The 12,199-nt window shown below is 46.7% G+C and overlaps 1 protein-coding gene across 1 annotated transcript in view; it reads right to left on the reverse strand.

Annotated features, from left to right (window-relative positions):
- Positions 1-12,199, reverse strand: part of SORCS2 (sortilin related VPS10 domain containing receptor 2) — a 253,072-nt gene that overhangs the window by 82,732 nt on the left and 158,141 nt on the right. Inside the window, exons 4-7 of the mRNA XM_060253784.1 lie at positions 6,272-6,436; positions 5,029-5,102; positions 3,345-3,409; positions 688-806 (exon numbers count right to left, since the gene is read on the reverse strand). Of these exons, the coding sequence (XP_060109767.1) occupies positions 688-806; positions 3,345-3,409; positions 5,029-5,102; positions 6,272-6,436 (423 nt within the window). The remainder of the gene's footprint in view (positions 1-687; positions 807-3,344; positions 3,410-5,028; positions 5,103-6,271; positions 6,437-12,199) is intronic.

The following is a 12,199-nucleotide window of genomic DNA, read 5'->3' on the forward strand; positions in this document are numbered from 1 at the left end:
TCATGCTGTGCTTTTTTGCTGTGCCAGTTTGGTGTAGTGGTTAAGTGTGCGGACTCTTATCTGGGAGAACCGGGTTTGATTCCCCACTCCTCCACTTGCACCTGCTGGCATGGCCTTGGGTCAGCCATAGCTCTGGCAGAGGTTGTCCTTGAAAGGGCAGCTGCTGTGAGAGCCCTCTCCAGCCCCACCCACCTCACAGGGTGCCTGTTGTGGGGGAGGAAGGGAAAGGAGATTGTGAGCCGCTCTGAGACTCTTCGGAGTGGAGGGCGGGATATAAATCCAATATCTTCATCTACCTCACAGGGTGTCTGTTGAGGGGGAGGAAGGGAAAGGAGATTGTGAGCCGCTCTGAGACTCTTCGGAGTGGAGGGCGGGATATAAATCCAATATCTTCATCTTCATCTTTTTATGCACTTCCTGTTAACACTGTTGTTGTTTGCCATCAAGTCACAGACGACTTGACCCTGTGGGGTTTTCAAGGCAAGAAATGTTCGGAGGTAGTTTGCCAGTGCCTGCCGCTGTGTAACAACCCCCGTCTCCCTTGGCAGTCTCCCCCCCCAAATCCTGGCCCAGGCCAACTCTGCTGAGCTTCTGAGGCCTGGTGAGACTGGTCTAGCCTGAGCCATCCAGGGCAGGCCCCTGTTAACATATCTCCATTGATGATTCATCTGCAGGTGGTGACATTACCTGAAGGAATACGTAGTCATCCTGCACCGTCAAGGAGTTGCGGTCGATGGGGCCAAGGAATGGGGTTCTCAGCTGCTCATCGGAACAGTTGTGAGAAGGACAGACCACATAGTGGAAGTCTAAAGAGAAGAGAAAACGTTTCATGAAGGGACTGCAAATGCACACCAGACCTGCCGCTTCGTGCAGGCTGGCATTCTTTCCACCCGGCAGCTTATTAAACTGACACACAAAAGCTCTGACCACGATGTTGTGCTTGTCACATTGCTTGGGAGGGACTTCTCTCCCACCGGCATTTAGCCAAGTCGGTGGAGGTAGGAAGGAAGCAGTTTGCTTCGCATGCTCTCAAAACCTCAGGGACAGTCTCACATGAAGGCATCACACCAATCTGTCTTCCTCAGCGTCTGTCCTCTTAAAATAGTAATTTCTTGGATGTTCTGTGGAGGCAGTTATTGAAGCAAACAAGGCAAATAGATACGGCTTCTGAGAAGCTTAATGTGGGGCAGGAAGAGGGCTGCTCCTTCTTTTCCTCCTCAGAGCCGAGGGCTGGGCTAGGGGATGGTAAGTCAGCTCCTGAGGATTCTCCTCCTGTGGCCGACTGTCCTGAGCCCTGGCCTTCAATTGGGCCTGGAAGCAGTGATGTAGTCCCCGTAATCCACTCCAGTCAGCCTTCTGTACCAACTGAAGCTTCCAGTCCTCTAGGGCAGCCCCAGGCAGAATGCATCGCAGTAATCTAATCTAGGTGTTTCCAGGGCATACACCACAGAGGCCAGAATTTTCCTGCCCAGGAATTGCTGCAGCCGGCTCAAAGGACTCCTGTCAAGCATGCTATTTCTGTGTATTAAATCAATACTGTTATTGGATTCTGATTCCTTCCTCTGTAGCTTTGACAACTGTTCTTTCCCATAGCTGCATATCAAAGCTCAAACCCCCCTCTTACTTTTCTCACCTCCCTTTCCTCTGAGTAGCAAATGTAGGACTGCTGTAACTTTGACGATAGAAGAAAGGAGGTGCCTCCCCCCCCCCCCGAACAGTCCCCATTCATTGTTTTATCAACAGGAACAAGAATGTATGTGATCGAGGGAAGTTTCAACCGCAAGATAGTACTGTGTAGTAATTTTGCATAGTTGCAACAATTCACACATGGTTGTTATGTATTGAGGCTATCTTTGCTATACCCTTTGATGTAATCCTTAAAACACGATGCCATAAGCAACTCTGTATCACTCTCAAGGTACTGCACCTTGAGCAACAATGGATTATGAATAAAGCAAGTCTTTGTATCATACAATTGCTTGGTTATTCAAAATACCTATGCTTGACAACTCCTCTCCAACACCACCAATTGTTGACCCAACAGGAGGCCTTGTTCCAGCAGCATCCTCAGCCCACAGACCTGCTCTTTTCGGGGGAGTGCAACAGACATCCCCACTCCTGGATCAGACCTTTTCCCCACCAGTAGTACTTCCATTTCATCAGGATCACATTCCATCCTATTAACCCTCATCCATCCCAAAGCTGCATCCAGGCACCTGTTCACGGGTCCCAAGAAGCCTCCTTGAGATCTGCTGGAATCACGAGATCGAACTGAGTGTCATTCACAAATCAGTGTTTGCTTCCTTTTGTGGGGATGAATAAGAAGGTTCATTTTTGTGTGCAGAAGCCTCTCTCCCCCCCTGCCTGGCCCTGTTTTGAGGTGTTTCTAATCTACACAGGAGCCAGCTCTTCATCGTTAGATGCTGTCCAAGCATCCCGCAGGCAAACCACTGGAATCACCACTCATCCCATTTGCAATTAAGAACAACCTGTTCTCAAAGCGTGCATGAAAAATACCAACCTTGATGCATTGGATAGCTAGAATCGATGCTCCCAGGTTTGATCATGGGCCATCTTCATAGGGTAAGTGAACGCTTTGTAATGCAGACACAGTGACATCTATTCCTTGCTCTAACAGCAGCACAGACACTGGCAAATGGATGCATTCATGTCTGCCAGTTCAGAATTGAACTTACTCCTTGTGAAAGGCCATAAGAACTAACAGAAAAGCTTCAGAAGGAATGTTTGTGGACCATTTGTTTCATGGCAGTTTAAATTGCTGGTTTTTAAAATCAGTACCCTTTTTAACATGGAAACCACCTGACCAAAATCTATCACAAACGTTGAGACCATTAAACCAAGTTTAATGCAAAAAAAAAAAAAAAAAGTCCCACCCCCAAACAAAGAAGTGACAGATCGACGCTGGCCATGTACCCAGCCTTGGGAAATGCTCATTGACAAAACTAAATTATGGCAGCTGAAAAATGAGCTCCCCAATTGTGTTAATCTAACCAAGACTTTTTGCTTTTTCACCTTCTCATTTCCTCACTTGTAAATTCCTGTTTCTTTGGAGGAGCCTCTGTCCTCATGTGTTTTGCTCCCTCTATTGGTTGATTTGGTATTACATTGCTTTGGTCTAGCACAAAAAGGTGCAGTTTAAATCTGCCAGGAGATACACAAACCAGAGCAATATAGAATTAATCACTAAAGGAAGCAAAATGCATGTGGAACAAGACCCCCCTCTCCCCAGATAAACAGGAACTTATAAGTGAGAAAAATGAGAATGCAGAAAAGCCCTTTAAAAAAGCATATCAAGAAATGGCCTTCTATGTTCCAATTCCTACCTTCGTTGGCATCCTGGATTTCCATGTGAATTAAATTGGGGTCTTGGTCAACTCCATCAACAGACCTGGGAACATTAAAAAAAAATATTAAGTTATCCTGGGATTGCTATAAACATTACAAATAACAGAAGGATTTTGGACTTCAATGCCTTCCCTCAACACTCCATTTTCTTGACCTGAAAAGGGAGAGGGGGGACTAGATATTCTGATGGGCTACAAAGCAAGTTTCCTTAACCAAGAGCAGAAGGCCTTCCACATTATACGAGTGCTATTTTTTAAAAAGAGGAACACGAAGGCTCAGAGAAAAGTGACGTGTCCCAAGACAGCCAAGCAGTGACACAGTGTCCCCTAAAATTTGTTCCGTTTGATAGATCAGAACGCTGCGACTGACAAGATGTGACCGAAAGGATGTCCAGGTGATCTGTCTACAGCAGGAAAAGGTCAGCACAACAAAACGGTCCCAGCTGGAAGGCTCCACCCCCACAACTCCCCACAACCTTTCCTTACTTGTCTGCCAGCAGAAAGACTACCAGAAGAAGCCTTCACTATGGCTCAGAAGGGGGATGGAATTTCTGGCTTTAATCTTCCCAGGCAAAGTGGTTTTCTGACATGTCATGGGGATTCTGGCACCTCAGTACCAAAGCAGAAAAAGCTTCTCAGAGTACCTTAGAAGGACATTACCACACAGCAATCAAAAAATTTATCTGACCGTTTTATCTATTTCCCTCTACCTCTGACTCAGTGTTTGCTATTTGAAACAGCCACGCAACAGAGCTGGGCCATGGCTGTTTCCCCTTTGGGTTGCCAGTTCAAAGTTCAGAAATGCCTGGAGATTTGAGGGCAGTGCCTTGGGGGGGGGCGTGCTATGTAGAGATGGGAACTCAGTAGGGTATAATCCCATACAGTCTCCCTTCCAAAATAGCCATTTGTCAAGAAGTGGAATTACAGTAATCAAAGATTTCAGGTTTTCACGGCTGGTAACATCATTAGGGTTTGTAGAATCTTTCGGGATCAAGTGCCGTGTTCTACTGGAGAAAGTTTTCCTTCCAGACGTTTCGTTCTCAGCTGCTGAGAACATCCTCAGTGGCGTTGCAGCCGGAGCAGGCGCTTAGACCTTCTTGGCTGCTCAATGCACAGCAATGCACAGCAGCCAAGAAGGTCTGAGCGCCTGCTCCGGCTGCAACGCCACTGAGGATGTTCTCCGCAGCTGAGAACGAAACGTCTGGAAGGAAAACTTTCTCCAGTAGAACACGGCACTTGATCCCGAAAGATTCTACAAACCCTAATAGTGGAATTAATGTTTTAAAATAAATAAATAAGTGATCTCTGTAGTCTGGAGACCAGTTGTAATTCCAGGAGATCCCACCCGGATGATGACAACTCTATTTCCTCTTCTGTCTGCCCACTCATCAAAGGCAAACCTGTCTCACCCTGTCCTGGATGCGATATACGTGAGACACGCATTCCAAAACGCAGCCTGGTCCTCCGAAGACAAGGTCAACGACGGTTCTCAGAGCCTGTGAGATGATTCCCAGTGACCGTTTCAGTGTTATGTGCTAGCTATGTGCAACTCACCACTTCACTAGTGGGAGGGGATCAGAGCAACAGATCACTAAGCATCCTTTTTCTCAGCTAATCTCGTTTTTTCACACTTCTCTAGCAAGCAACACTATTTGTCTCTTACCAAAAAATATGATCTTTTGATACATGATCCTGAAGGAGAGTCCATTTCATGCCCAAGTCAGTTGATACACAGAGCTTAAAGCAAAAATATCAAAAGTTATTTAGTAACATTCTTATTTAATCGTTCCTGCAAACAGTCCAGCAAAGGCGTTTCAGTTACTGAGAAGAATGTGGAACACAGAAAGAAGGGTCCCCAAGTCAAATTATTGACTTGTTATTTACTGAGTGGAGCAATTTTTTAGTTATTAATATTTAATGTAGATACAATGAATTAAATATGAACCAAATATAACTGAGAGGAAAAGAGCATTTGGGTTTGTCTACTGGACTGTTCACACATGCGGATTCATCACATTCATGGTGGGCCAGCACGGTGCGGTGGTTAGACTAAGATCTAGGAGACCTGGGTTCAAATCCCCACTCTGCCATGGAAGAGATTGCTAGATGCCCATGGGCCAGTCACACATTCTCAGCCTCACTTACCTCAAGGGGAGAAATATGGGGTATAAACCAATCACATGATGACTGTACCGACAAATCATCAAAGATCTGACTTTGCTGTTACCTTGCACAAAATTTTCAGGGGGGTCCCTTCACACTTTCGGGTGTGGGACATCAAGTGATGTGCCTACATTTGTGATCCAACACACCCTCCATACTTCAAGACACAAGTGATGCTTTTCCAGAGCTAAACGATATGGCATACTTGTCTGCACAATCCTGCCCATATCTACTGAGAAGCATGTCCCACTACATTCAACGGGGTTTACTTCAGCTAAGGGCTCATCTGCATTCCTATTTTTGTTGCTCGTGTATCCCTGTTACCTCTGGTTCTTTTTTTCTTTTCTGAGTGTGTTTTGCTCTCTACAGCTGTTGATTCGATATTACATCACTATATATTCGGCATATTTTCCTACAGTGCAGGAAAATATGCTCAACATACAGTAATGTAATATCAGATCAGCCACTAGAGGAAGCAAAAGGTGTGCAGAAAAGGAAATGAATCCTGAAGCAATAGTGACACACAAGAGGATGCAGAAAAGTCCTAAGCATGCAAAGGACTGCAGCATTTCAGTGCCATCCTAAACTGAGTTACACTCTTCCAAGTCCATTTAAGGGGTAACCGCTCCAAGCTGCACTAACAGTGATCTAACCATATTCTTCTAAGCTTCTTAGAAAATATTTCAATAATCACATTTGGAGATGCTGCACATAAAATCACATGACACTTCTGAACTTCTTACCTGTTCTTCTTTCGTGAAGGCAAGCACTTTGTCTTCCTGCTTGGGATGAAAAATCAGTGTTTCCACAAAGAAATTAATGGGCTGCTTTTGAAAAGTAGCTCCTTCATCTGTGCTAATAAAAAGACTCTGGTCCCGGTCGTTTTGGGAGGAACTTACAAGAATTATCTATAAAAGAAAAGAATAACGGATCAACAAACCTATATGCAGATCTCTTTTCTACTTTATGGTTAAAAGGCAAGGGGATGCAAAAGCTGATAAACTTACATGCTCTGAGCTTATCAAGAAATACAAAGAGTTCAGTCCATGCCAGACCCTAAAGTTGCACGTTTCCAATTTTATGTACTAATCCAGAAATCACAAAAAAGCCCCCAAAACAATTGCATTGACCATTGAACAATTCCAAAATCCTCACAAAATCCTCACAGTTACAACCTTGAGAAATAACTTTAACTCTCAGTGCTTTTCCCAGAGAATCCTGGGAATTGAAGTCTGGTGAGGATTCAGCCACATCTTTATTGGAGATCTCTACTCAAGCCCTCCCAGCCAACACCGGTTCTCAGGCTTCCCTGGAAAGGGGGAGACCAGTTTAAGTCTGCCGAACAGGCATGCCAATTCCAGTCCCATCATGTCTCCGTGACTGAGCCAGGTCACACATTAAGCTGTATACAGGTTTCAGGATATTTGCCCTGCATCAAATGTAAGTTGTGGGTTCTCCTAAATTCCTGCACAAGAGGGTATCCAAGGCACCCTTTTCTCTGACCTAAAATGCTCCAGGGGAAGGCAGTATTATTTGGCCCAATGGGAGAAATATAGTTCAGATTCAAGTCACCTAGTATTCTGCATAGAATCACAGAATTGGAAGGGACCTCCAGGGTCAACTAGTCCAACCCCCTGCACAATGCAAGAAATCCAGGAATACATGAACTACGAGGCCACACCACTGTGTGACTTCAGTCCAGTTGTTAAACTGTTAAGAAATGTGCCCAGATATTACAGATACAGAGATAAGGTTGCCAGGTCTCAATTATCTCCCAGTGGGGAGATTTGCAGGGGTGTTTTGGGAGGGGATGGGACTGTCCTCAAAATGATGACATCATGCAGAATGATGTCATCACACTGGGAATGCAGCGCCATGCACCAACGCGGTCCCCCCTTTTCCCCAACCAATTAAAGGGACCTTCCCTTTAAATGGGGGGGGAGCAGGTGCCATTTGCTGCTGCCCTTCTTCCAAGCCCTGATTCAAAGGCGACAGCAGGTGGCTCCCTGGTTCCAGAGAGCAGGTGCTGCGTACGCTTGCCTCACAAGTCGGAAATTCTTGCTGATGGGGGGGGGGGGCGTGGGTGAGCACTGAACCCATTGGGCCACAGAGGACTGTTGGGGGTGGGGCTTCCCCTGCCTGCTAACTGGCTGGTGTCAGAGGGAAACCTCCAAAACCGGGGACCTTCCCCCCCCCTCTGGGGACTGGTATCCCTAACCAGGGAAGAGTTATAAGCTTAATCGAGATTACGGGTTGCCCAAGAAATGCAGAATAGTGCTCTTTCCTGTCAGGTTCTCAGATGCCTATCTCTAGGCCAAAGATAGGGTTGCCAATCCCCAGGTGGGGGCAGGGGATCCCCCGGTTTGGAGGCCCTCCTCCCGCTTCAGGGTCGTAAGAAAGCAGGGGGAGGGGAGGGAAATGTCTGTTGGGAACTCTGTTATTCCCTATGGAGATTTATTCCCATAGAAAATCATGGAGAATTGATCCGCGGGTTTCTGGGGCTCTGGGGGGGCTGTTTTGGGGGTAGAGACACCAAATTTTTAGTATAGCATCTATTGCCTCTCCCCAAAATACCCCCCAAGTTTCAAAAAGATTGGACCAGGGGGTCCAATTCTATGAGCCCCAAAAGAAGGTGCCCCAATCCTTCATTATTTCCTATGGAAGGAAGGAATTGAAAAGGTGTGCCGTCCCTTTAAATGTGATGGCCAGAACTCCCTTTGGAGTTCAATGATGCTTGTCACAGCCTTGATCTTGGCTCCATCCCTAATGTCTCCTGGCTCCACCCCCAAAGTCTCCTGGCTCCACCCCCAAAGCCCCCAGATATTTCTTGAATTGGACTTGGCAACCCTAGCCAAAGACAACCGACTTCTGCATTGCCAGGAGGTTACTAAAAACTAGTCTGGACCTAGAGCAACCTGGCACTCTCACAGCCAACCAAGATTCGCAACACAGCTGGCCCGAGCACTTCCTGTCACGACTCCACCAGGAAGCGGCATGGGCACACAGATTATCATTAGGAACAAATGTGCTTCAGGAAGCAGACTCCGTTGGCCGTTCTCTTTCCCAAACGCATGCCAAAGAACAATGTCATGATATGTATATAACGCACCCACAGATTACTTGTTTTTCTTATGAGGAACACTGAATAGAATTTGGCTGGGCTGCTGAGGGCCAGCGTTAATGGTTTGTGGTCCTCATTTGTCTCACGGCTCCTTGATTCAGCTCTCCCCAACCTCACTCTAAGCCCACATGAAGATATATATTTTGTAGAGATTCTTGGATGACCCCAATTCCTTTTGAAAAGCCTCCCCCACCCCGCCATGAAATAGCCTCGTTCCTGTCACGACCACCCCCCTGTTGTAAAGATGCCCACAGGCTTTTTCCACACGTCATTAAGGCTCCTGGCCATTTCTGCCGTTCTTCTGTGCGCCGCACACACCCCAGCTTCCCCCAGAGTGTCTAACACTGCCATCCCCGACAAAGGAAAGAAACTGGATGCCTCTTAACTGGTAATTAAATTAGGAGTTCCAGAAATAGACTACGGCTGGGACTGCTGCCAGAAAAGAAACAGAGATGAGGAGGAAGCCACCAAACCAGCAGCTCACACAACAGAGGAAATTAAAAAACGCATCAGGATAGCATGCGGCCCTGCATACATATCAGGGAAAACCCCTAATGTTATCATCGCAGAATTAAACAGAAATATGTGCATCTAATGAGCGGAGCCTACTTGAGTAGAAGTGGAGGAGAAACAAGAAATAGAGCCAGCATGCTATAGTTGCTAGAGTGGTTATAGCAGGGGTGTCAAATAAGCAGTACAGGGGCCAAATCAGGCCCCCGGAGGGCTCCTACCAAGCCCCCGTGCAATTGGCTGTCATCTGCTTCCTTCTCCCTCTTTCTTGCTTCCTTCTGCATCACAGCTTGCTTTGCAAGGCTTGCTCAACTGCACAGGAACTACAAAGCAAAACCTCTATTTTCTCCATTGGCTGAGGCTCCCCCCCAATCCCCTGGGGAAGGAAGGAAAGAGCCAGAGCTTCCTTTGCCCAGTTCCCTGGATCCCAAGGGAGAAATACAAAAAAAGCATCCTTAAGACCAAGGAGTGCTAACATTTTAAGCATGTTTTAAGTTTTAAAAAATATAGATTTGTGTTTGTCTATGTTCTTTATAAAATTTATATCTCAGCTACCGAATCTTAAATAGGTATGCACATGGCCCGACCCAACATGGCTCAGCCCAACCCAACATGGCCCGGCCCTTCAAGGTCTTATTTATGTCAGATTAGGCCCTCATAACAAATGGGTTTCCCCTGGGTTAGAGCGTCAGCTTAGGGGCTTTTTTGCATTCTCATTTCCTCATTTGTATGTTCCTGTCCCTTTGAGGGATTTTTTCTCCTAATCTACATAAGTTTTGTTCCCTCTAGTGGCTGCTTCAACATTCCTCTAGTGGCTGATTCAATATTACAACACTTTATGTCCAGCATAGAAATCTGCAGGGAGAATACTGGACATAAACTGATGTAATAGCAAACTGACCACTAGAGGGAGCAAAACATGTGCCAAGCAGCAGGAATACACAAGCGAAGAAAATGGGAATGCAAAAAAAAGGCCTTAGAATTTGGGATACTAAAGTTTGAATCCCCACTCTGCCATGCAAGCCTGCTGGATGACACATACGCTCAGCCCAACCTATCTCACAGAACAGAAGAGCACCAAGCTTTATTCTTCCTGTTTACAGGTGAACTTTTAAAAGACTCAGGGCGTTTTCGCACTCACCTTCAGCCGGCGCGACCCCCCTCTTCACCGCGCAGGATCTGCGCGGATTTCGCACGTAAAGCCGCGGAGCAGCCGGAAGAGCCGGAAACTCCCGGCGCTTTTGCGGCGCAAACGTAAACCGCCAAAAAGCAGTTTCCGTTTGCGCGGCTTTTGCACCGGGAGTTTCCGGCTCTTTCGGCTGCTCCGAGGCTTTAAGTGCAAAATCCGCGCAGATCCTGCGAGGTGAAGAGGGGCGTCGCGCCGGCTGAAGGTGAGTGCGAAAACGCTCTCAGAGACCAATTTTGCACCACGCTTGTTCCAGGTGGAGAGCCCTTTTGCTTCTGGGGTTTCTCTCTGTTTTCGCACAAGTTGCCCCGGAGCTGCGAGTTGGCACACTGCTCTTCCGCAGCAAGTGAGATCCTCTGACAAGCGGTTTCCGCTTGCTGCAGAATAGCAGCGCACCAACTCGCAGCTCCGGGGCAACTTGTGCAAACACAGAGAGAAGCTCTCCACGCAGAACAAGTGTAGTGCGAAATCGGTCAGGTATCAGCCACGATGTAGTTTATTAAACAACAGATCTCTATATGATTAACAGAAAAACCCTGTAGTTGCCATTAGTGAGATGCTCCTCAAATAACTCAGATATTTGGATACAAGTGGTGTTGCTGAAAAAATGGCCCCATAACACTGAGAGCTAGAGGCCAGCCCACCACTGTGGGTGCAGTTACTGCTGAAAGATCATTTCAATATGGTGGGATCCAGGTATGTCAATTAGCAACCAACCCCTTTCCAACACATCCCTAGGAATAATTTCAATGGTTTTTACCTTTAAAGCCCTAAGCAGTCTGGGACCATCAAAGGGACCACCTCTCCCTTTACAACCCCCCTCACCAGCCCCTTCGGTCATCATCTCACCGCCTACTGGTGGTTCTGAGCCCTTGGGCCGCATGTTTGGCATCCATGGGGCGAGGGCTTTTTCAACTGCAGCCCTTCCTTGTGGAGCACCCTCTCAGATGAGATCTGGACCCTGCAAGACCTCCCGAGGTTTCACAGGGCTGTAAGGCTGAGCTTTTCTGTCAGGCCTTCCCCGGTTAAGCGTATTTAGGGGGGTTAATGCTGGCTCCACTGCTATCAGTTGTAAATCCATTTACTTTTCATGTTTTACTGTATTTATTACTTCTGTTTTCATACTGCTGTGAGCCCTACTTTGTGGGGGAGGGGTGGTATATTAATTGAAATAATAAATAAAATTAAATGAATAACCATGTAGTTAAGAAAAGTCACATAGGATGTTCAAGGTTGCCAACTCCAGGGTAAAAATTTCTGGAGATGTGGGAAGGGTGCCAGGAAAGGGTGGAGTCTGAGGATGGGAGAGAGCTCCTTGGGGATGGGAGGTCACTCTAGGATTTCCACTTCTCCCGGGCTGTATAGTAAGCAGGTAATAGCTTTATTGTATGTGGCCATCGGCCATTACAATATAAAATCACAGTATAAAAATTTACATTCAAAAAATCACAGATAAAAAGCAAATCTTCAGGTCAAGAACTGTACACTTCTAAAATTTCATAAGTACATCGTTGGTATGTTTAAAACCATAACAGCTCAATGTGGTGCATTACTAGGAGCCACCTTGGATCTAACTTTTCTAGCTGCAAGTGCAAAAAGTGCTGCCTTGCGTGAGACCAAGGGGTTTGTGTCCGACAGTAAAAAAAATCCCAATTTTTCGTTGTGCAATTGGCATAGCGCTGGCCAAACGTGTGCCCGCAAAGGCAGTGCAGTCAGCAGGCACACCGCCACATTTTGCACCAGCAGGAGTTTCTGGCTCAGCCGCAAGGAAAGTCCGCGTAGAGTGAGTTGCAGTAATCAAGCGTGGAAGTGACCACTGCGGGGGTAACACTGCAGCCAGGTCCTGGAGGGTGT

The sequence above is a fragment of the Heteronotia binoei genome, chromosome 14 (assembly GCF_032191835.1).
Source record: "Heteronotia binoei isolate CCM8104 ecotype False Entrance Well chromosome 14, APGP_CSIRO_Hbin_v1, whole genome shotgun sequence".
NCBI classification, from domain to species: Eukaryota; Metazoa; Chordata; class Lepidosauria; order Squamata; family Gekkonidae; genus Heteronotia; species Heteronotia binoei.